At 39.7% G+C, this 25,082-nt stretch overlaps 1 protein-coding gene across 1 annotated transcript; it reads left to right on the plus strand.

Moving 5' to 3' along the window:
- Nucleotides 1-1,245: 1,245 nt before the first annotated feature.
- On the plus strand, nt 1,246-24,328 carry LOC106915061 (uncharacterized). Its single transcript, XM_088005476.1, has 10 exons — nt 1,246-1,468; nt 5,994-7,275; nt 9,136-11,200; nt 20,409-20,512; nt 21,323-21,404; nt 21,572-21,710; nt 21,822-21,934; nt 22,025-22,224; nt 22,357-22,421; nt 23,283-24,328. The coding sequence occupies exons 2-9, from the start codon at nt 6,005-6,007 to the stop codon at nt 22,409-22,411; spliced, it is 4,029 nt and encodes a 1,342-aa protein (XP_087861602.1). The 5' UTR covers nt 1,246-1,468; nt 5,994-6,004; the 3' UTR covers nt 22,412-22,421; nt 23,283-24,328.
- Nucleotides 24,329-25,082: the final 754 nt, after the last annotated feature.

Consider the following 25,082-nt stretch of genomic DNA (forward strand, 5'->3'; position numbering starts at 1 on the left):
TTTAGTTATATAATGCATCCACACCTTAGGTCAACCAAATGCTTCCTCACCCTTTGAATTACCCGAGAGGTCTCTTTGGTTTTAAGATTTCCTGAGCTTGCTCCCCCGTTTCCTTCTCCCAGGCCCATAAAAGCAACGCAAATTAACGTTGTAAAGGCTCAGGTGTCATGCAAATTCGTGTTTACTGTGTGTGAGGCCTGGGACAGGGCAGTTCCTGTTCCGACGCCTCCTCAGCAACATCCACAAAAGCGCAACACAGATCCAATTCCTTTTCACTGGTGAGTAAAGTGGCTTTTCTCTTCAATTAGAACCCGTTCATCCAGTCCATTGAAAACTAAACTATATTACGCTGAAAATTCATAGACACAACTTCTGCTTAAACTTTTCAAAATAAAGGCTACAGTTCTTCTTTTCATTCAGACTTAAGAGCAGAAATGTTAAGAAAGACTGACCATTCATTGTATTCTGGTTATGGCAGGAGTTATGTATATCACCGTTATAACACCACTGGAAAAGTTGTCAAGTTTTACAAACGTGTTTATAGAAATATGTGACTTTTCATTTTACTTTGTGAGGTCAGACACTCTGGGGCAAGATGTAGGTATGCATGCTGGAGCAAAAGTTTACTTCTCTGAAATCAGCTAAGGCCCCGCCCCTGAGAAGCAACAGGAACAACAATCCTTTTCCACCAAAACTTTACAAGTACTCATTGCAGGAGGCAAGCACCAAACTTTAAATCTTCATATTAAATATGGTACATTATGTTTCACTTGAGTGACACATTCAAATGCATTAAACTAAACTTGGCACTTTTTGTTTTCTTGTTGAGAAGACGTGATAAACTACACATTGTTGGTATGGCACAAAATAAAAAATTTCAGAAATGTTTGCTCTTTTCTATTTTTTAAATAATGAATATCAATGTTATCAAGCATAGTACCTCAGTCAGAACATTTCATTAGTCATAGTGGCCATTGTGTGATTAAAAATGTAACAGAGAAAATATTATCGGGAGATTTACAAACTTTTATAGCTCTTTCTTGAGTGTGTTCAGTAACAGTTCGCACTTTTAAGGGCTACATTCTTTTTAGCTTCCCCCTTTTAGTCCACACAAACAACTGTGACGCCTCCAATTACAAACGTAGGGCTAAAGTGCAAGGGGAGACGGTAACAAGGTGACCGCACTTTTATTTTGAAGATAGAACACCCCACTTCCGGGTTCACATCGGTTTCCCTGCGCAACTTGACTTCAGAGACGCTCGAGCTGAGACTGACGGCGGGGCGGAGGGAGTGTCCGCTGCTGGGTGGAGGTGTAGCTGCAGGCTGACGTCTTCATACTGTGAATGACTTGAAAGAAGACAAACAAAAAAAAACACAGTCAGACAACAGCGCTTACGGAAAACAGAGGAACAATTTCGTCCCTTAACTTCATCCTGCGTTGAGTTGTATGACCGCGTGAAGACACGAGGTAAAGCAAACTTTATTATTCTGATTCATGTAGTGATGTCTTGTTGAATGAGCAATGCCTCACTGACAGGTGAACACAACCTTTTGTTGTGTTGAGGCTGTATTAACTGTGTTCCTCTCAGCTGACTCGATTGAATGAAAGTTAAAGTTGATTTTTCTCACGTTTTGGAGGACACCGCTGGTTCAACGACTGTCAGTTCATTAGTTTTAATTAGTAACGTATAAACAACCTGTAATAAGACAGCAACCATGTCTATTTAGTAACTTAATGCAAACCGTAACCTAAACGTATGAGTGAGACTGAGTCCTGAACAAAAGTGCACTTTGGGCTCCCACTCAGAAACGTAAACATGAAAACTAAAACAGCCTGTGCAACACAGCCTTGGCAGGGTGACAGCCACTGAAGACAAACAAAGATAAAGCAATGTAAAGGCCTGCCAGCAAGAGAGGCAGCTGCAGAGGGCTTTCCACTGAGAAATCCATTCAATCAACTCTACAGCAGCTTTATCTGTCGGACGGTGTTTGTTGCCTAGTAATTCAAGTGTAAGGAAAACTAATGAGGTGGGAGAAACAAACAGGGCACATTATTCTTATTTATCCCCAGTGTGTGGTGTGCACAGCTTTATCCCAGGCTGATCCCATTACACAATATTATGCACACCCATAGTTGTAGCAACTTAAAGCATAATACGACAAGGAGGAACTCCCTCACTGCACATGCACACTATTGTTTGGGATCATAACAGCCTGCATAATCCAGAACAATTTTTTTGCAGATGTAACAAAGTGGCAACGTGAAGTTAACGTGGATTTACCGGTTTGTGCAAAAGGTCCTACAGGCCCGACCAGATGCCAGGTACAATGCGCTGTGGTATTTAGTGTAACAGATTTTGGAAACGGCACAGTTATCGCTTTCGCATGGCATTCTTCAAATCCGATCCTTTCCGGAGCGCTCCAGTGTCAGTCACAGGGCGGTTTGTGTACCATGCCAGTACTCCCGGTTCTGTGGGAGAAGTAGATGTTCTGTGTTTTGCACAGTAAGTCCGTATGAGTCCATATGACTCATACGGACTGCTTGCTCCAGCCTCTGACAGTCACTCTTGTGCAACGACTTTGAGTCTCTTTGAGTCTTATGAGGAAAAGTCAACCAATCTCAGCAGTTACCAAAAACGAGACCTGCCTTTTCTTATCAATAAGATCCAGTTGTTCTAAAGATATATAACCTTATGGTAACAAATATAATACAGAATACTAATAAACTGATGTTTACCCGCCGCTGGAGACGTACAGTATATTGAATCTGAATCACGATGTCAGCATATGCAACAGTGGATTCAATGCAGTATTTTATTAGCTTCAATATTTAAAGTGCAATACCTTGTTAATACTGAGACAATCAAAGGGAATTTCTCCACCACTATGTGATAATGTGGTGGAGAATAATACCACCATAAAAGAGTTAATTGCAGCTGACCTTGTAAAAGTTCTTGAAATGTATGACATCTTTTCTCTACAGCCTTCTTCAGGCTTTATTTTATTTTATTTTGTTGTTGTTTTTTTTTTTTTACTTTGTCTGAGTTAAGGCCATTTCGCATCTTTTATTCTCAATCAGCAGACACCTGAATGTTTTGGGTGAAAACTGGCTGGACTTCATCTATTCATGACTTCTTCAGATGTAACTTTTCTTCAGCTACATCTGAAGAAAAGCAATTCCTGAGCATGGTGGTGCCTCCAACATATTTCACTATGTGTCCCTATGGGCATCGCCTTCTGCTTGGATTCCAATAATTATCTAAGCACTGTGTGTTCAGACACTGTACCTGCGGTGCATGCGGTGAAACTTGTTATTTAATAGCTGCTGCACAGCTTCACTCTTGACATGGCGATCATTGTTTTTAACAGGTCCATTGCTTGGAAACAAAGTCTTGTTCTTTCTTTCTTCCCCTCATTCTGTGACATTCAGAGGTCAAACTCAGAAAACAAACCAACCAATCATTGAGGACTGGATTTTTGGACAATGTGGGAGCCCTTCCAAAGGTCTTCCTCTTTGACAACAGGGGATCGCAGAGATGTGAATAAAATGTTTTTCTGAACTTAAACACTGTCAGCAAAGTTAACGTTTGCATACTGAATAAAAGCATTTGATTATAATAAATACCAAAAACCCAATGGGGAATTATTCTGGTTGAAGGAAAGAGTCCTACACAGCTGCAGGTGGCTTTATGAACAAAATGCTACAACAGCAGCTTGGAAAGACAAGAAAACAAAATAACGAGAGACTAGCATCATGTTATTAGAATGATGCATAATGTTGGATGAAGTAAGGATTTAATTTTATTAAAATGTTAATTAGATAATTGATATCAGCTTTTTTAAATCCCGATATTTTGTAGTATTTGCTAAGGATAAATAGTATAGTAACAAAACATTGCTCTCAAAGAGTACCTCTTATCAAACAGGCTACATCATTGATACATTTTATCAGCAACTGCCATTAATCGTAATTTCAAATATATAAAATTATTTTTGATGCACTCAGAGAACCAGCAGAGGAAAATAAGTAACTCCAACAATATTTTCTCAGCACATACAAGCATCATCAATTAGTGATTTGTGTCATCAAAATAAATTCAAATTATTATCACAATAAAAAATATATATGGTAACGATAAATGATATGACAATTTTAGTTCTGTATTTTTGGTCAGCTAAGTGAGCTGAAGAGTCTTTTGACAAGAAAAAAATTAAAGTATTAGGTCTGGTTCCCTCCATTGTTACTATTCTTTCCCCAAAGCATGATATGTAAAAATGGGAAAACTGAAGAACATCTTTCTTTTTCCACAAATAGCTAACTTAATATGTCTGAATATAAACCGGGTCTCCACCAAAACAAGACTTTTTTCTGTCGTAATGCAGAACACAATGTTATCAGTTGATAAAAAGATTGCTACTTATCTTCCTGTTTAGAGTAAATAAACATCTGATAGTACCTATGTATTTATGATTGAAAACTGAAGACATAATTCTGAGTCTGACTGAATTACCAGGTCTTTAAAAGCTGCTTGCAGCAATCAGTGATGGATCACAATTTATCTATCATGTGTTTTTGATGGAAGTTTTTTTTTTTTTTGCTTTGAGAAAAACTGAACAGCTTATCGAAACCTAAATAGCATCCAAATTGAAAATGAGACTAGCGTGGGACGTAGGCCCTGACAGCTGAGTGTTTGCTCAGAGTGATTGATGTGTTTCACTTTATCCCTTCGGTAGAAATGTGCTTTTAAAAAAATCCAGACAGACCAGCCTCGTCCTGTCCTCTTAGTTGCAACATAACCTGCTGGTTTTGTTTTAACTGGGTATAATAAAGATTTTCATTGTAATCCTCATGCTGTTTGAATTTTATAATAACCACAAGCTCCAATCTGTTTTATTGGGATGTTATTTGATTTGATCAACACAAAGTAGAGCAAAAAGTGTGTTGTGCATTTGCGTTTCAGGTGTGTATCTGTATGCAGGGCATGGTCTTCATGGTGACAAAGTTGGTATCATGTTGCCTTTCAGCAACAACATGCCAGGTTCAAATCCTGGCCGATGGACTTTCTACATGGAGTTTGCATGTATGGGCTCTCACTGGGTACTCCAACTTTCTTCCATAGTCCAAAAACATGCATGTTTGATTAATCGGTCTCTCCAAACTGCCCTTACATCTGAGTGTATGCATTCTTGTGGATGTACATTTTGTAACAGACTGGTGACCAGTCTAGACTGTACCGTGCCTAACCCTGCAAAGGTTAAGGGAAGATAATGGCTAGACATACAGATCCATACTGGATGCATATCTGTTTGAGTGAATAAACAGACTACCAGGAAACATAGCAGACAAATAAGGGTTGAAGTAGAGGAGAATTTGAAAGCAGAGCTAATACGCATGTCAAGCGATATGCCAAGCTTTGAACATCCCACAGAGCACTGCTCAATCCATCACTCAAAAATAGAAAGAGTATGGAATCACTGCCAACATTTCAAGGCATAGTTGTCCACCTATGCTGACAGACTGGGGAAGGACAGCAATAATCAGAGAAGCAAATAGAATCTGAGGCTGCAAGCCATTTTGCGTGTTTGTCTAGCAACAGACTTAACGCTGCACGTCATCCTTTAAACACCATTCCACTGGTTAAACATGGTGGTGTCCCCATCATGATGTGGGGAGTGTTAGGGTTAGAGAGAAGGTCGCTGGTCAAACTTCTTAGGAAGATGGATGGAGCTAAATACAAGGTAGTCCTGAATATTGATACCACACTTGTCAGATTTTTATTTGTAAAACATTTTGAAAACTGTGTATACTATCCCTTTCACTTCACATTTACACACTAATTTACATTGGTATTCACATAGAACCCCAGCAAAATACATAAAAGATTATAGTTGTCAGGTGACAAAATACAGAAAAGTTGAAGAGGTGTGAATATTCTCAGAAGCCACTGTGGATTGCTGAAAGTTAACTCTTCTTCTTTCTCTTTTTGTGTCAGGTACGTCAATTATGGATACCACTTTTGAGGCCTCCCAGAGTGGAGGCCTGCCTTCAGAGCCATCTCTGCCTCCCAAACCCACTCTCGCTCCCAAGCCGTTCTCTCTGCAAAAAAACAGCACAATTCGCTCCTTCAAAGCTCCTAAGACTGTTTCCAAAAATGCTCCTATACCTAAGTCAGAAGCAAGTCAGACTGAGAAATCAGAGACAAAAAGTTCCCCGACCACTGCCGTGACCATCCCTACTGAGGAACTGTCTCAGCCTATCAGGTCTCCAGAGACTGCTCCGAAAACAGCTCCTACATCTACGTCTGAAACAAATAAGATCGAAAAATCAGAGACAATTACTCCCACAACCACCAAAGTGACAATCCCTACTGAAGAACTGTCTCAACCCACCAGTTCTTCTGAGACTCCCCCCAAAACAGCCCCTGCACTTAAGTCTGAAACAAATCAGATTGAACAATCAGAGACAGAAAATCCTACTGCTGTCACCGTCCCTGCTAAAAAACTGCCTCAACCCACCTTAGCCTCAGCTCCCAAACCACAGCCTGCAAGTGCGCTGCCTAAATCTCAGCCAGAAGCATCGAAAACAAGTGAAGCACTTCCACAGGTTGAGAACAGTCTTGGTTCTGAGACAGCTGCTCTGGATCCAGCCACCGAAACAACTCCAACTAAAGAGGAGCCCAAGTCAGAACCGGCGCCGAAAGACATCATCCAAACAAACCACAAACCACCCACCACTGCTGTTGCTAGCCCAGAGCAGAAAGATGGAGAGGAGAAGCAAAGTGACACTCCAGTTTCTGTCAGCCAAAATACAGAAGAGTCAAGCAGCAACAGTCCATCCACAAACGATTCATTTTACCAGCGGGGAAGCGTAAGGAAGCGTCTGCCTAAGGCGCTCACCTCAAAGTTTGAGTCAGGCGGCGTCCCTTTGCCCCGTCAGCCTTTCATTCCCATTCCCAAACCCATCACTAAAGACGAATCCAATAAACCAGAATCTTCTGACTCGCAGCCTGTTCACACAACACCAGAGCCTCCGATCAAAGAGATTGATACTGATGCAGAGGATTTTACCGGCGGGACCAGCATTCAGAATAGAATCAGTCAACTGATGGACTATGTGCCAAAGCCGGAGGCCACGACCAAGAGAAAGGAGCCAGAAATAACGAATGGGATCGGAGGCGTGAAGGAGAAGATCAAAAACTGGGCATCAGAAACAGGTCCAGAGGATCAGAAGGTTGAGAAGAGTCCTCAGGCTGCAGACAGAGTTTGCTCCAAGGGGTGAGTGAGACCTTCTGCTCTCTCTTCACTTTGGGTTTGGGTGCAAGACCAGACATGAAATATCTCCTACCGGTGCAATCAAGCAAGAAGTTTATGTCAAAGTGTTGACACACTGACATCAATCAACTGTCATTAGTTCCACTAGAAATATTATATTTGATTCATGGCCGTCATTTAAAATCGTAAGTGAGTCTGAGTTCAACCCCCTTAATAGATTCAATACTTTAAAAATATTTGGACGTTAATCTCTCATTTTTGTCAGTTAGATTTTAGTCAAGCATTAGTGCAGGAGGAAAAGGCAAACGGTTGTCTGTCACAGGTTTTCTTAGGAAATCTAAAGTGTAGCATAGAGGTTTTTTTGTTGTTTTTTTCATTTTGTTACTGTGAACACCGAGAGCAAGAGTGCAAGTCTGGAACTGTTTTGACTGGAAAGTTTGAGAAGTTCTCCTTTTTCAGCTGTGATGTGTCAAGACATTACAAAGGGTGTATTCACCATACGCTGCAGCAGCTCTCCTCCATTTCATTTCTTTATTGATGTGAGCAGAAAAGATAAAAATCATTTTACATACATAGACAAAAAAGGGGAGGAAAACATTGTTAATTAATCAAAGGGAGTTGGATGAAGTCAAACTTTTATCCTCTGTGTCCTCTGTGTGTCCCAGTTTCTCTCCTTAGTTTACTAATGTTGGACAGGAACCATGTAATGTGTCAGCAAACCCTGCAAGTCAGGACGTGGCACCTCCAAATTAAACTTTGAGCCCACACAAAGAAGAAGCATGAAAAAAAGCAAAAGCTGCTTTGAAGTTTTTTATCACCACTTTCAGCTAGCTTAATGTAATGACTCATATTTTCTGATCATCAATATTGTCAGCAGTTATCCTAAATTATACCTGCAGCATATTGTTTGACTTGTTAACATCAATCACACAAAATAGAGTTTAGCGAGTTAATTATTATAATTATTATTTTTTGACTGAAAACTGAGGTCGAGGTGAAATATTTCTTAAAAAAGGAATAGAACAGTTTTTCAGGTCACTCACTTTCCTCATGGCAGCTTCCTTCACTGTAACTCTTGAACTTTTTATGGTGTGATACTGGGATATTTTTCTTTAGCTTCCTGCATTCTTCTAAAGTTTCAAGTGAACCAGGAATAACTTGTTCAGTTTCCTGTAACTACTCTGTGACATTCAAAGATATTTTTGCGCTGCTTTTTAGTCACATAGCACGAAATGAAAGCTTTCAGGCACAGCTAATACACTTCCAGTTTATCTATCCATCTATCAGTAGTCAGTGGCGTGCACATGCATTTTGCAGGTCAGGTGCTCAAGTGGAAACAAAGGTCACCGTGTGGGTCACATGGAACCACCAGGTCTTAGTAGTGTGAGATTTTATTTTACAACAGGCACAGCTTGAACATGTATTCCCATTTAAAATCAATATATATATGCTGACTTGGGTCACACACAATGTACGTAAAAAAAAAAAAATCTAACACATTTCAGAAGGGCACTTTTTTTTTGTCCAGAAGAAACAGGGCAGGTGCTCTAGCACTTACTGGTTTCTGCCTTTCATCTTGTATTTTGTCTGTTGGTGTGAATCTCCAAACAGCCTGCTTGCACCATAAGCTGATTAATATTGGCTGTCACATCACCGGACATAAATGCTATCCCTGCAATTTCTGACCTCTGTTTCTTAATTGTCTTCACCGTAGCTTTGTGTGGTTAAGAGGTGCATCATGGTCCAAAATGGTGGTTTCTTTATTGTCTGCTAATGTGTTTAGATTGGGAACAGAATGAGACTTGTGAATCACTGTACTTTTTAGCACACACTAAATGCCAATGATTCATGTCTCTTCGGCAGATTGAACCTGGAAACACCAAGAGTGGAAGTTCCTGCGGCGGAAGAGACGCCCACCCAGCCAGTGGACTCACGGTCAACAGCATCCTCATCCACAGGGAGTCAAATTGAACCACCAGAGGAGGCACCATTCAAAGATAAACCCTTAGAAAATCCAACAGAGACTTCAGCAGAGACTGACAAGCCAAAGGAAGATGATGTCCAGGTGCAGAGCAACCACTCGGCTGCTGCTGATGAGAAAAACTTGGCCGAGCTGAAGAAGAAGAAGATGAAGAAACGTCGCTCTGTTCGCTTTGGAACCGTGGTGGCAGATGACGGTACACCTCCAGTGGTTCTGGGCCCAGAGCCTGAATCCAGTGAGGATGAAAATCAAGAAGAGAATGCTGAGGTTGAAAACAAGGAAAAAGAGGAGGACGGCGTTTCGATGCCCGTCTACAAAAGAGTCAGCATATTCCAGAGGAAGGACGACGAGACCCAAAGTCAAGAAACTCTGAAGCACCAGGAGCAGGAGGAGGAGAGAAAACGGAGAAATCTTGAGGAGCAAAGACAGAAGGAGCTGAAAGATGAGGAGGAAAGACTAAAATTGGAAAAAGATCAAAGACAGAAGGAAGAGGAGGAGACAAGAAAATATCAGCAAGAATTAATGGAGCTGATGAGGATCAGAGAGAAAGAACAAGAGCTGGAAAAAGAAAAGTTAAGACAGGAGCTGGAGAAGGAGCAAGTCAGAAAGCAGGAAGAGGAGGAGAGGAAGAGACAGGAGGATGAAGAGAGGGAAAGGAGGGAGCTGGAGAGGAAGATACAGCAAGACAAAGAGGAAGAGAGGAAGAGACAGGAGGATGAGGAGAGGGAAAGGAGGGAGCTGGAGAGGAAGATACAGCAAGACAAAGAGGAAGAGAGGAAGAGACAGGAGGATGAGGAGAGGGAAAGGAGGGAGCTGGAGAGGAAGATACAGCAAGACAAAGAGGAAGAGAGGAAGAGACAGGAGGATGAGGAGAGGGAAAGGAGGGAGCTGGAGAGGAAGATACAGCAAGACAAAGAGGAAGAGAGGAAGAGACAGGAGGATGAGGAGAGGGAAAGGAGGGAGCTGGAGAGGAAGATACAGCAAGACAAAGAGGAAGAGAGGAAGAGACAGGAGGATGAGGAGAGGGAAAGGAGGGAACTGGAGAGGAAGATACAGCAAGACAAAGAGGAAGAGGAGGAGAGAAAAAGAAGAGAACTTGAGGAGCAAAGACAGAAAGAGCTGAAAGAGGAGGAGGAAAGACTAAAATTGGAAGAAGAGCAAAGACAGAAAGAAGAGGAGGAGTCAAGAAAATATCAGCAAAGATTAATGGAGCTGATGAGGATGAGAGAGAAAGAAGAAGAGCTGGAAAAAGAAAAGTTAAGACAAGATGAGGAGAGAAAAAGGAGGGAGCTGGAGAGGAAGATGCAGCAAGACAAAGAGGAAGAGGAGGAGAGAAAAAGAAGAGAGGAAATAAAGTTACAGATGGAGAAGGAAAGGGCAGACCAGCTGAAAAAAAAGATGGAAGAGAGTCAGCCAAGAACAGAGGAGAATGACAAAAGAGAGGAAAAGCTCATCAATTTTGATCCAGAAGAGCCTCCAACATCCCCCTCACCTCAAGTCTCAAAGAACACAGAGAGCCTCATCGATGTCGTTTATGATGACTTCTCGATCCAGAACCCTGTGCTCGACGTAGCCTTTGATGACTTTTCTGTCAAACCCAGGAGACGGACTTTCCAGCCTAGGCGGGAAACTGCTCCCATCAGCAGCGGCTGGAGAGTCGAACCTCCGAGGAAAGATGACCTGCTGGTGTCCTTTGACAGCGAACCTCAGGAAACTCAGCAAGAAAACGAACCAAAGCCACAAGCCACGCTGTTGTTTCCCACTCCAGCCCCAGAGACCCCAGAGGAAGAGAAGGTTAAGAGGTTGTTGGCAGAGTTTGGTGTGAAGGAGGAGGGAGATGAAGAGGCAGAGAGGCCAGTGGCGGACCAGCCTGTAGAGAGGAAGGAGGAGGAGATGGAGAATGGGGCACAAATGGAAGACGAGGGTGAAGAAGAGGACAACAAAGAGGTAAACAGAAAGTTTGATCTCATTTAAATCCCTTGTACATTAATTTACCAGGTCCAGGAAAATTCACACACAAACACTGACAATTTGTTGATCTGCTTATAGACAGTAGTCGTACTTGCAGGCAGTGCGTAAATTTGTTGTTACCCCTGGTAACTATTTGCAAAAACCCTTAAATTTAGCTCGTATTGCAAGAAGATAATATCACGCAAAAAAACAAAACAAAAAAAAACTTTAAATAAGTTTTTAGTTATTCATTTTAACCTGTAGCACAATGGTTGGTGCCCCTAGCAATCTTACTAAGGATCTTTTTATACATATTCTACTTTTTTAAGCTGTTTTAGTTTTGTGGCATATAAATATGATGGGGCTCTAATTCCCATCTATTTTTCACTACTGGTACAGTGGTATCTTGTGGTCAACAAGTCTCCATAGCAACCGTTACACACCACTTACATGCCATCCAACAGTAATAGACAGATGTGTGGGAGGTAGAAGACATTTATTTATCATACCATAACAAAAGTAAACATGTAAAGATTACTCATCTCTGCTAGGACCATTTGCTTTGGCCAGATGAGAAGCCGATGAAGCTTCTCAGTCACTCCAGATGGGTTGGTGGTGCCCTCTGCCATACAATAATATGACCCAAATCCAGACACGGGGTATGCTGAAGAGACGATATGATAGGAAAGGACCCCGGACTCTGGATGATCTAAAAAAAAAAAGACCATAGATCCAAAGACTAAAGTGCTATTCTAATGGCAAAGATGGATAACATGAGGTATTAACAGCATGAGTATTAATAGCTGTGCCACTGAGGATTTTGTACAAAACAATTATTGCTAAACTCTAGATTATTTTTTCTCACTCAGCACATAAACTCAGATCAGAGACTTAATTTTTTTCTTTTTGAGCTTATGTAACTGCAGTAAAAAAAAAAATCAGCTTACTTCAAAGCTTTTGTATTGTTAGCAAGAGTGCCTACAAATGTATTTGTGTATAAATCTATGCATATGATCTCTGTATGCAGGGTTTTTATATCCAGTGCATAATCTTAGTTTTAGCTGTTTATGAGTGTTTGGTTAAATTTTCATCAACAGCTCTTTTGTTTCCAAGTTCAAAGCAGCAATTTCCAAATGCACACAAACAGCCTAGAGCTCTTGAACAAACGGAGAGTCGCCTCACATCTGTTTAGCCTCTGGACAAGATCATCCTATAGATTTAAGATCTGTCAAGCAGCATCAGCTTTTCTTAAACTTCCAGAAAACTGCTGCCGAATCTAAAAAAAGTCCCCGGCCTGCAGCCTGCACTGTGATTAATCGTTCACTTATGAAGAGAGGGCGAGGTTGAGAGCAGAGATCGGAGTGAGCGAGCAGATGTGATTGTTTCACCGCTGAATTATGTCTTTCTGGCAGTGACACACACCTTTACCTGCTCAAACGGTGCCATTCCTGTAGCGCAAGAAAAAATACTTGTTATTCTTGCTTGAGAGTGAATGAGCTAATCCAAGCCATGTGCCTGTTTGTACTTATAAGGTTAAGTTCAGGGATCAGTCCCAGTCATGCTCGATGGTTTTGGTTTGTCTCTAGGAACCGAACACAGGCAAGTGAAACTTACCCTGAGGAGACGTGTTTGTGCCAAAGTGTCAGTGTGACTGAAAACGAAAGCTGTGTGGCAAGAAATTGTGTCTTTTCCTTTGACATTTTTTTTTTTTAGAAATGGAAAATATGATGGGAGTCAAAGTTGGGCTGGAATTTCAGTACATCAAATAATTGTGAGTCATAACTGAGTATCTGCAGAGGCTCTTGAAAGTGCACACACCTCTGAAAAAACAATAATTTATTTAAAAAGAAAACTTTTTTTTTTCTTTTTTTACATACAGGCATAATCAGTAACTGAAAAGTTTCCTTCATTTGAGTAACTCCATCGCTAAGTGATACACACATTTTATGTGTTCAAACTCAGATGTCAAACATTAAATGAACTTCCTGTCATTCACATTGACTGACGTTTTCAAGCCTTTGTTTCTGGTAAATGTAGGGATTTAGAGAGAATATCACATCAGACCAATAAAAAAAGCATTTTAATACTGAAATGTATGACTACTTAAAAGTATTTTTAAATATCTGCTTAAAGATTACTTGCAAAGGTACTTTTAATCTAACAAATGAGCCTCGTCGAAATGAGGCTCAGAAATGTTTGAAAATGTTTTACTTGTAATTCAACTGAAAAGTTGGCAAATCAAAAATGAAACAGACAAAATCTGCAGGGATTTCTAACAAGTATCCTTCTTCACATGAAACCATGAAATCATAACTTGCATCAAATACCAGTCAGTTTTTTAGCATCTCAATGAGTCCTAACATATTTCAGAATGCAAAATCCACATAATTAAAGTATTACTTTAAGGGTGTGCACATTTATGCAATAATTGTTTTCCTTCTGACAATTCATTTTAGTTGACTTGTACAAGATAAATGATCCTATATTATGTATTACAAAAACCCATAATTTAGCAGGAGTGAAGACACTTTTAGGAGCCAATCTGTATTTCTGCAAAAATTGGATTATTGTTCCTTTTGTTGTGTTTACTTAATGAATTAGTAGAAGAATGAAATGAAAATAAATAAAATCACCATGTGTGGTGCTTTAGATAAAAATGTAGTCTGTTGGATATAGCTTTCCTATTTGTCTCTTTCTTTTCTTGTTTTTTTTTTTCTTAAAAGATGCTACATTTGTAGACATTTGTCCCACAGGTGTGATTTTGCTTTTCTCATTTTCTTCCTTTCACATCAAGTGAGCGCGCACAACTGTTTATGTCTCCCATTACTGATTGTTGTACGGTTTCAGAACTGAATTAATCTCCCAGAAGTGCTAGCGCGTGTGAGATATGCTGCTGAGCCAGCTCAGTAGTTAGCAGCTAATAACATTTAGATTGATTGTAATGTAGTAAGCAGGCATCGTATTTACCACGGTTGAGAGCCTGATTGCAAATAGATCATTTACTACACTATTAAACGCATCATTACATGGGATGCATGATGAAAACCAAAAATGTTTGGTATTTTCCCAAAGTCAAATAAATTTGTGTGACTAAGATGAATGGAAAATTAGTCTTTCCTATTCAGATACGGACCATAATGTACATGTCTAATATTTCTGTCTCAGCAAATGAGCATATAAGTCGGTTTTTCAACAAGAAAAGAATACTTGTTAATCTGCAAACACTGCTTATTCATGTTGAGTAATGATTAATTCAGCCATGCCAACAAACACATGACTGTTGAAAGGTGTTGAGCCTGAACCAGGAAGTTTTCCTCCTTTTAGAAGTAAAAATGCTTACATCCTGTTTTTCTGTTACTGATGTCTGTCTCATCCAAAACTCTACGTTGGAGATCAGTCAGTTGAAATTGGAGATTATTTTGATAATCGTGGGGTGCTGTGGCGGCGCAGGGAGAAAACACGACCCACGTATCGATGCCTTAGTCCTCGTGATGGTGGTCGCAGGTTCAATTCCCGGCCTGGCGACATTTGCCGCATGTCTTCCCTCTCTCTGATTACCCTGTTTCCTGTCAAACTACTTTCAAATAAAGTACCAACAAAACCATAATACATATATAATTTTTTTTTCGATAATTGTGACTAATCAGGGGTTCTTTTTTTTTTCATAGCCAATAAACCATATCTGAAATGAAATCCATCTGGATCCACAAATAAAGCTCAGCATGTAGCTATGTAGGGAATAGTAGATAAGAAAAAGTTTTAGCATAAAGCCAAAGTTTTTATAGGTTGCATTTTGTAAGTATGCAAATAGAAAATGTGAGAATTAGAAATACCTTTGATCACTCCTTTTCTTGAAAAAGACCAGTTGTGTATTAGCTTCTTGTATTGCGGTATATCAGTTCTCCAGAAACATTCAGTTCTTACAGCTGTTAATAGGATGTGAGTTTTCTCAGGCTGTAAGGAATTTAAAGTAATTCAGTGCTTCCCCTCCCCCACCCATTGCTGCACACTACCAGTCAGCTGGCAAAATAATCCCCTGCGTGGCTCTTCTCACAGGATAAAATTCAGCATTCAGTATTATTCAAAATCGATTCCAAATTTTGCTTAAGCTTATATGCTAGAATAAAAATAACAATCAACAAAAGTCTCCAATAACAATATTTCAACCATAAATAGCAGGCTAAATAATTCAGCAAACTGTTCTGAATAAAAATAAATATATTATTTTGTATTTGTGTACTTTAGCACTTGTTTGCACATGCAACATATTTGCAGTAGTGCTGAAACACCAAACCCAGGAGCCCTGAACTGTGTGTCATTGTGTCTCTGCTTTAATAAACAAACTATAAAACACCTAATTTACATGTCCACCATCACTGTGCATCGCATATGTCCACCTGTATAGAGTCTTTGACTGAGGTCCTTTGGTCATCTCACGCAATTATTGTTTCCACCACAGAGTGGCGCCACTGCACTTGGAAATTATACTTCCTTCATCTGTGCCACAGAAATGCTGACATATTTTCTATGCTTCTGCACTGCTTTGCACTCTAAAAACTTAACTGAGTGACTTCAAATACAAGGACGCCTCCTTTTTATGCTGCAGTATTAAACTCCGGACAACAACATAGAGAAGTTAGTTTGTAGCAGACTGGGTAATATTATGTTTACTGGGCAAACAGATGGTGTGCAGCCAACCGTGCGTCCTTATTCAGGGTACTGACATAAAGGCAGGTGGATAGACGGATAGATGGATTTTATGATAAGAGGGTGTTGTGTGTCCTCATTTGGATTTGTATAACAGGGCATCATGTCAGAATGACCATACATGGTGTTCCTTCATGCTCTCATTCTCTCCGTCCGTCTCCCTCCTCAATCTCCCCAACCCTCCTTTCGGACAAGAGGATGGGCTTGTGTGCAAACAAAAAACTCCACCGGGCTGGTGTCCATTCTTTCACCAACTCAGCTTTCACTCCTGCTTTCTGTTCTCTTTCCCTCTCACAAAGACCCGGTTCATTCGCTGGCTGCATTTACCTACAGGAAGAGAGCCCTGGAGGGAGGTGCAGAGAGCACCTTGGCACACCTACTTTTTCTTTATTTCCCTGCTGGATTTCTCACGCCCGAGTGCAAAGCCTTTTTCTTACTTTTCTTTGAAACCAGTGAGCTCTGCTGGAGATAAGGGGATCGTCTACTGCTCGTTACTTGGCCTTGGGTTGTTGGAGTTGCAGATATTTGCCATGTTGCTTTTTGGGACAATCATACTTCCAACAATTCTTGTTTTAGACGAAGAGAGAAAGAGGAAAATTTGTCATATCTATTTTTTTAACCTCCAAAGTTACAACAAATGGAAACTTATTTTAGTCTCTTTTAAATTCATTACGGCTTGACGTAATGAATTTTGGATGCCATAGCTGTTACAGGGAACACGGGAACAGAAAACGTCAGGGACTGAGTCAACATTTCTTTACTTCCAGCTCACTTTGTGTCTGGAAGTTTGTACAAAATATGGATGAAAAGATGGACTTCATCTTCTGCCATGGAGACTTCCTGTCATTCTGAACTACCTGCTTTTCATCTTCAACTAAGCCGAGAATCATTTTGTTTCTGGTGACCCCGTTCCCATGGTGACCCTGTTGGCTTTGTGAGCAACCATGCAGTACTTGGGAGGAAAGCTGTCAGCCGCCCAGCTGCAGGTGGCCGGCTGGGTGGGCAGCGTCCGCCGGTCCCTGCAAGGAGCTCTGGAGCTGGTTTGGGGCCCCTCAGATGAGAGGCAGGAGGTGGAAGAAGAGGAAGATGTTGACGATAAGGAAGAAGAGGAAGGTGGAAATGGAGGGGGAAGGTTTCAGAGAGCCATGTCGCCCCTTCGTAGCTTCGCCAGACGTAGCCGCCGGTCCCTGCGACGCTTCTCCGCCAGAAGTCGGCAGTCTTCTCAGAAGAGAGCCGCCGAAACTCGCTCTGTAAGAAAGAATATCAAAAATTGTTCAGAGCTGCATTAGATATTTACAAACAGACATTTATTTCCTGGCTGTTTTCATTCATGTTGGATACAGACGGGAGTCTTTTAAATCCTTAGTTAATCAGTGATGTTCAGCAGCTCGTTTCGCTCACTCTTATTCTTCGTCAATGATCACGTCATCTAAAACACCCACTCCCGCGTGTTAAAAAAACAACCATGCAAATCCAGGTAGGGAATGTTTCAGGCGGCTACAGTTTGTTTCAGGAAGGACGCGGCTATCTGATGAAGTTGTCTGAATGTGGTGTTTTATCGGTCTGCATGTGTTTCCCTTCCTGCTTCTGTGTCGTGTGCGTCACAGATACAGCTGAGGTCAAAGACACAGCGTGACGACCTCTGACGTCTTTATCAGATGGGATTTTTATTGCTCTGCACATCTGCCTTGTGTTGTTTACACTCATTTAGTTTTGTTCACTGGCTGCACATTTTCTCCTCCGTGCTATATGTGAATACATTACCTTGTGTAATAAAGTAACACAAAATTGTACATAAATGTGAAGTGGAAGGAAAGTGACACATAGTTTTGGATCTTTTTGCAAACTAAAACCACATTTGTGTTCTGCCGTCTTCAATGTATCTTAAGCAATGGACCCCCAGTCACTGTAATTACAGCTACAAGTATGTACAAGTAGGTTGTAGGCTGCTTTGGAAAACATAGAGACTGACGTTTTTGCTTATTCTTCTTTGCAAAGTAACTCAAGCTCAGTCAGACTTGATGTGGAGCTTCAGAGAACATCAGTTTTTTTCATCTGGCCACAAATGGATTTAGATCTGGACTTTGACTGTACCATTCTGACTATGAATATGATTTTACCTATTCTAAACCTTACCATTCTAGGAAAAAGTATCAATATATCCAGAAGGCAAGGATCACTTTTAATAACATTGGCAGACTGAAGGTGTCTGGTTATAATTTTGAGGCTAGTTTTTTTTTTTTTTACTCAAGTTGCTTGTGTTTGCAACAGTTGTGGCCTGTTCATCTTCTCCGCCTAGCTCCATCTAGCATCTCTTACATTCTATTGAGTGCAACAAAAAATTGATGCAAGTGTACAGACACAGACTTTGCCCAGACTTGCGTCCCTCCTCTGCCAGTCTCATAAACACCTACTGTCACACGTAGAGGGAGCTTTTAACTTGTACGATCGCTGTGTCTACACTTGTTCAGCTGTTCTTGAGCTGGTCGAACATCTCAGGAGACAAACATGTCGTACGAGGAAGTGTCTTGATTTCTGCCTGTCTTTAGATAAAAGTAGATAAAGCCACAATGGCATTTATTGTTAATCTGTAGAAAAAAAGGGAATATTTTCTCTGGCACATCTGTGTCCAGTTGCGTAAAGGTCTATAATTACCTCATGGAAAAGATTAATTATTTGATAATTCAACCATTGCCTAATGCAACATGATGGCAGATTTAATTAAAAAGTTGCATTTTAAGTACTTGCTTTATAGGGATTTTCTGCATGAAAAACTTCATTTGGGTTTATGTGACGTATTTCTTCTAAGTACCTGCTGTATCTGGAATAGACGGCACTCAAAGTAATTTCTGTTTGGGGAATCAGGGAGAAGTTCTCATGGATTTAACAAAAAAAAAAAGAAAAAACTACCTTTACTAAAACAAATGACATGACAAGGCAACAGTCCTGTTTTTCAAAATTAGTTAAATGTCGTTAACAGCTTTGTTTCTTATTTGACTTCACTAAGACCCTCCTCCACTAAGACAAAGGAGCTCGATTTTCTTTTTTTTTTCAGAGATTATCTGTTTAATATCTCATATATAAACATTTGTTGTGTCTTTGATCTAAGAAAATAAGGTTAAAAATCTAAAGTGGATCCAGCCTTACATCAGTTACACACCACAGGTTAGACTGGCTGCAGCTCACAACGTCCTCGCATAACCTTTCAAAAAACCTGCACTCTCGTATTGTGTAAAGCAACAAGTACTGATAATATTTGCCTTGTGTGCCAGTGGAGGCCAGAGTGTTTGTGAAAATATGTGTGTTGTTGGATGCCAAATTTGTTTTTGACTATAAATTATTTTTTTGATATCATGTCAAGTTTTGTGACATTCTGCTGAAGTTAAAGTAAATATCTTAGCTATTTTGAGGCATAAACGGATTATTTGCAGAGTGTTAAAAGTAAAATAAAACAAATATCCAGTTGTTGTTTTTTTAGCATTGCTAAAGAGAAAATTGCAGAAAAAAATGTAAATCCCTTACAGGACTCTGATTCTCAGTTGGACAAACTCGTCTTTCTAGCTGGTGAGCCAGTTTTTTACCTTCCATGAACAACAGGTGTTCCTGAAAAAAGAAGAAGTTTTTTTCCCTTTACTTTAGGAGCCTTTCTTTTGATTCAGCAGGAGCTACGTTAAATATTAGGATAACCACTTGATGCCTTGGTAGGATGAACACAGGTTACATTACAGTCTGTCCTCCTGTGTTTGGCCTCTCTGCTGCTGTTTGCTGCATCTGAACGCAGGCTGTGGTTATAGGAAAATCACCATAAGCCTATTCATTCATGCTGTTATGCCGCTAGATAACAGGCTTTGTGCAAATTAAGCTGCCCCGTGAGCCCTGAGCAATAAACTGGCCCATGAAGACGATGAGATGTGGGCGCTGGTGTTTACTCGAGTGTTGCCTTGTATCCAGGTGACGGTTTCAGGAAAAACAAAAAGTGGGATGTGGCTCTTGACAGGCCATGAGGTGAGCTTGGAGGAATGCTTGCAGAGAAGTACACAGAGTAGCTTTGGTTTGGTGTGTGTACCCCTGCATTCCAGCATGAGGGCGTGACATCACCAGTGTGTGTGTATGCGTGGGTTAGGCGTGTGTGGCTGTGCGTGCTCTTGCTCTTGGTGTTTGTTGAGGACAGCTCAGACTCTGTGACCAGCTCATTAAAAGACGTATGCTTGGCTGATCCTTAGTCTTCTTCTCTCCCCATGTAGTTAGCGCTGTTGGCTCAGCACACAGTCCACTCCCCCCGCCTTCGCTCCCCAGAAAAAAAAAAACAGCTCCAATTTACAGAGCAGCTCCTGCAGAGCATCGGTAGAGTTAAATTAGAAGATATCTGCACTTTGTTAACAATATGCCACGGTTGAGTTTCCCCATCTTCTCTGCAGCCTACCATATTAAGAGCATCTTTTGAGTTATATTTGGTTCTGAAACATCGTGTCATTAAATTTCTGTCTCCATTTTCCAGCCACAGGTTAACAGCTGCATCACAAACGATGAGGACAAACTCATCCAGACTTTGTTGCACAGTGAGCAGGATGGGATTTCTGAACAAGCGTCCGGATCTGACAGGTAGAGATGAATAAGTTTTATTCTAAAATAAATAATTTGTCGAATAGAATAGAATATACTTTATTGATCCCCAATGGTAAATTTCTTATTAGTTAACAAGCTACTCCATCCAAAGTCTTATATATTAATAATACAAATATAGCCATAAGAGATAAAGTTTATAACATACCTAAGAATGAAGTATATCTTCCTGAATTATACACAGGTTTAACCTAAAGAACCTGAAGGAGATATATAAGGAATATATATAATATATAAAGAACAAAGCACTGCAGCAGCATAAACAAGAAGAGCTGGACACTAAATTGTCTTTGCCCCCTTGTGGTTAATTGAACACATCATTTATTTAAGGTTTTTGCTTGTTAGAACAAAAAGAAATGCAAAAAAAAATAAATTAACGAATAAATATTGTTAGGCATAGAAAGTTTATTTGTATTGAGCAATTGAAATACAAGGTAATTTAAAGGACTTTACAGAAAAATAAGCAGCAAAAATAAATTAAGTATTGTGAAGCTAATTCATTTATTAAAAGAATAATAGTAAACCTTAAACATCGGATTAAAAAGAAACAGAAAAATTCTAATCCTGAGGTTTGTGACGTGGTCATAAACCTGACTGGAAATGACATTGAAAGACTTTATATATATATATATATATATATATATATATATATATATATATATATATATATATATATATATATATATATATATATATATATATATATATATATATATATGAAAAGTCGTACAAACAGTTGCCAGAAATGTTTGTGTACATTCAACCCTGAAGAGCTTTTATTCTTTTCAGTCCAACAGTCCCTGATGCCTCCTCTGAAGATCTGGATAATACTGATTCTCAAAGAGAGATGGATTTAGATGCAGTCTGTGAGGTCGGTAAAAAAAAACAAAAAAAAAAACCTCTAAATCTCTCTGCCATAAAAGGATTTTATTCTGCAACATACACCTTGAAGTTAGGAAAACAATGTCCTCTTTCCTGTGGTTTTATTGTGTGAAGGTACACCAGTATTTACTCGTGTGTTTTTGTTGCTCTCCACAGAACTCTGCCCCTCTGCTTGACAACAGCTCACAAAAATCTAAAGCAGTTTTGGGCAGGAGGCTAACACGATCGCGTCCATCTCGCTCTCTCAGATTAGAGTCGGCTGAAGCTGCCACAGTACAATTGAGTGTCTTTAAGGGTAACGGTTATTACATTATATCTCCTAATAGTTTGTCTTGCATGAAAACTGTGATTTACTAGAAGTTTTGTTTCTCTGCAGGGTTTGACTGATCTGTTTCTTTGTTCTTAGATGAAAAAGACAATCAGTCAGACTCAGAGGAGGAACCACCTGAATCAAAGCCAGTTTATTCTTCTACTCAGAGGGTTCCCATGTTTCCAGGGCTGAATCCTAAAGATCTACTTGTAAGTTAACTAAAAATGTTTTCAGCTTTTTTCCCTTCTTTATTAAGGCATAGACCCATACCATTACGTAAAATATGCTCAATATTTCAGATTGGAATAAAAAAGAAAACCGGTGGCGTGGCAGCTGAAGCAGAAGAGAGATCGGCAGAAGACAGAAGAGAACAAGAGACCGAAAGTCAAAATAAGAAAGCCGCTCCATCTCCGTCGCAGGCCTCAGGAACTCCTCGCGTGGCGCCTCGTCTTGCAGGAGCTAAACTAGTGCTGCCCCCTGCACTCATTAAGGACGGAGGGTAAGCTCTGACAATGACTAAACATTTTAAAGAGGTCAGCGTCTTGAAAATGAATAAACATTTGGAGAAATTTATTGAGACGCTCATTCTGTGCTATCAGCAATGTCTCATCTTCTCGCCTCATCTTCTTAGGCATCTCAGGCCAACTCGTAGGAAGCAGACGACTCAGCAGAATGGTGAAACTTAGCCAGAGATAAGTAAGTTTACTTTCACTCATCACGGACAAGAATCATATTCATTTTTAGCTTTAAAATGAACTAAAACAGCTAAATTATACATACAGGCTGAAATAAATCCATACCCCAGTGTCATGAACAAAAAGTAGTTACCAAAAATGAACCTCTTATTTCAAACTCAATTGAAATTTGCAACAGGAAACAAAGTTTATGGGCAGACAATAAAAATAAATGTGGTAAAAGAAGTCAAAGCGAGCCTCTCAGAATAGTGTTTGTCAAGCATGGTGGTGTCAGCATCATTCTGTGGGCCTGTCTTGCTGCCAGTGATACAGACACATTGCACAGAGTACATATACTAAAGAAGAGGCGGTATATCCAATTTCTTTCATTTGATATTGAGCAGTTAGCAGGCAAAACCTTGGATACATTTGGATGCTCCAGATGGATTATGATCCCAGGACGCAAATGAAGGTTCAGGTTAAAGCAGACTAACATTAAGTTTTTAGAAAACCCTGACTCTACTAATACTTTGCAAACTCACTGTAAAAGTCAGCAAAGTGCCAGTAAACCAACCAAATTAAAATATAATATATACTGTATAACAACCTGCCAGGATGTGGCCGTTGGCATAAATGTAAATATTATTGGGGGTGTATGTATGTATCTGAGTCTATGTTGATGAGAGAAAATTCAAATGAAATTTAGACGTTAAAAAAAAATCCCTTGTACCCAAAACATTTCAAATAAATCACGAAAAGATGAAAATAGAGACATAATTATCACTATTGTTTTTAGATTTGTGGGACATTTCAAGGTTTCAGTTGCGTCTGAAGTTCACAGTTCTCATAGAAAATAACATCCGATGCATTTTGTTTTCTTTAGGAGACACGGCTTTCACACTCTTCAGCGGGAATTGGATCGTTTCAGCTCCTTGCTGATGGCAGATGTAATGATGATTGCTCCGTTCTGCACTTTGAGTGCCTTACTTTGGATCTTGTCTGAGAAAGAAGAAATTGCGCTTTTTTTTTTTTTTTTTCTTTTTTTCTTCTGGACACGGAGGCAACATTGCCCTTTTGTGTGTTAAAAATGAAATATGGTGCCATGACTGTGCGCAGAGGCTGTTGGATGTTACTGCCACGTAAATATTTCTCCAAGCACTGTCTGAGAGCTCCATGGATGTTTGAGTGTACTTTAGAGCAAAGCCATTCTGTGTCTTAATCTGTGAATGTGAAATCCATCATAGAGGAAATGATGGCACTACACCTCATCAGATTACTGATTATGCTTATTAAAATAAGGCACTTTCCAGTCTTTTTACCTAATCTAACATGCACCACTAACTGGATTAACACAAAATCTACCACTAAATCCAATGCTTTAACTTTTACAGATCCCTCAGAAGATGTGCAGGTCCAGACATAAATCCTTACACTTACTGTAAACATCCTCACACACCATAGACAACTAAAAGACATAATGGCAAAAGCATAGAAATGTACAGAATCACTAAGTGGAAGTGTGTTTGTAGTTTAAGTTGCACAGATTATTTTTTTATATCCTATCACAATTCTTCTCAAGGAAAGTTTGAAGCACTTTAACAAAACATCGCCATATTTCCACCCATGCAATAAAATTTGAGCAATAGCAAAATCATGTTTGAAGTTATTTTTACAGAAAATTTAGGGTTTTTTTCCTGTGTTTTGTTACAACACTGTCAGTTTCACATTCTGTAATTCTATTTCTTTCTCTGGGGACAATAACAGATTCAGGAAGTGTGTGTGTTTATATATGTGTGTGCTCAAGATTGTAAAACTTAGAAAACCATGTGCCTTTTTTATTACTGGAAAATTGTGACCATTTTGGTCATTATAGTGTATGCTTAATGGAAATTGAGGGACCTTTAATAAAAGTTTTTATTTTCTATGAAATGAGTTTGAGTGTTGTTTTGATGGGGAAGTACATATTTTACGTGTATTAAGAAAGTGAGGCTGGATTTTTTCTAATACTTTATGATTAATCAATTCTAAATGATGTATACAATTCACACCAGGTTATTTATATAGTGCTCCAAAAGTTATTTAATTTCAATCCAGTCCAATCATGCAGTCACATTGATCTAATTTTAGCATAATCATATACTACATAGATTATCATATATGTTGTACATATGATATACAATCCACATCCTGAGCAAACATGTGACAGTGCAAACAAACCTTTCATTTCTACCTGCTCCGCAGAGCCAGTCTCAGCATCAACACACATTGAGGGTCAAGAGGGACCAAAAAAAAAAAAAAAACAGAAACAAAACAAAAATAAGAAGACTTTAAATTTAAATCCAGAAAATCTGAAGTACTTCAACCTTTTATTTCTTCAGGACATGCTTGTCGTCTAATAATATGTTTGGGTTTTTAGTCTTTTGGATGAATGTAACTGAATATCGTCAACATAGCAGTTGAATTCATTCCATCCATCCATCCATCCATCCATCCATCCATCCATCCATCCATCCATCCATCCATCCATCCATCCATCCATCCATCCATCCATCCATCCATCCATCCATCCATCCATCCATCCATCCCTTCCTTGTCTTCCACTTATCTGAGGTCAGGTTGCAGGGGTAACAGGTGAAGGAAGAAAATCCAGACATCGCCTCACTTGTGACACTGTCCAGCTCAT

Source organism: Poecilia mexicana, unplaced genomic scaffold (assembly GCF_051168715.1).
Source record: "Poecilia mexicana isolate PSO_F unplaced genomic scaffold, ASM5116871v1 scaffold_5, whole genome shotgun sequence".
In the NCBI taxonomy this organism is placed as follows: Eukaryota; Metazoa; Chordata; class Actinopteri; order Cyprinodontiformes; family Poeciliidae; genus Poecilia; species Poecilia mexicana.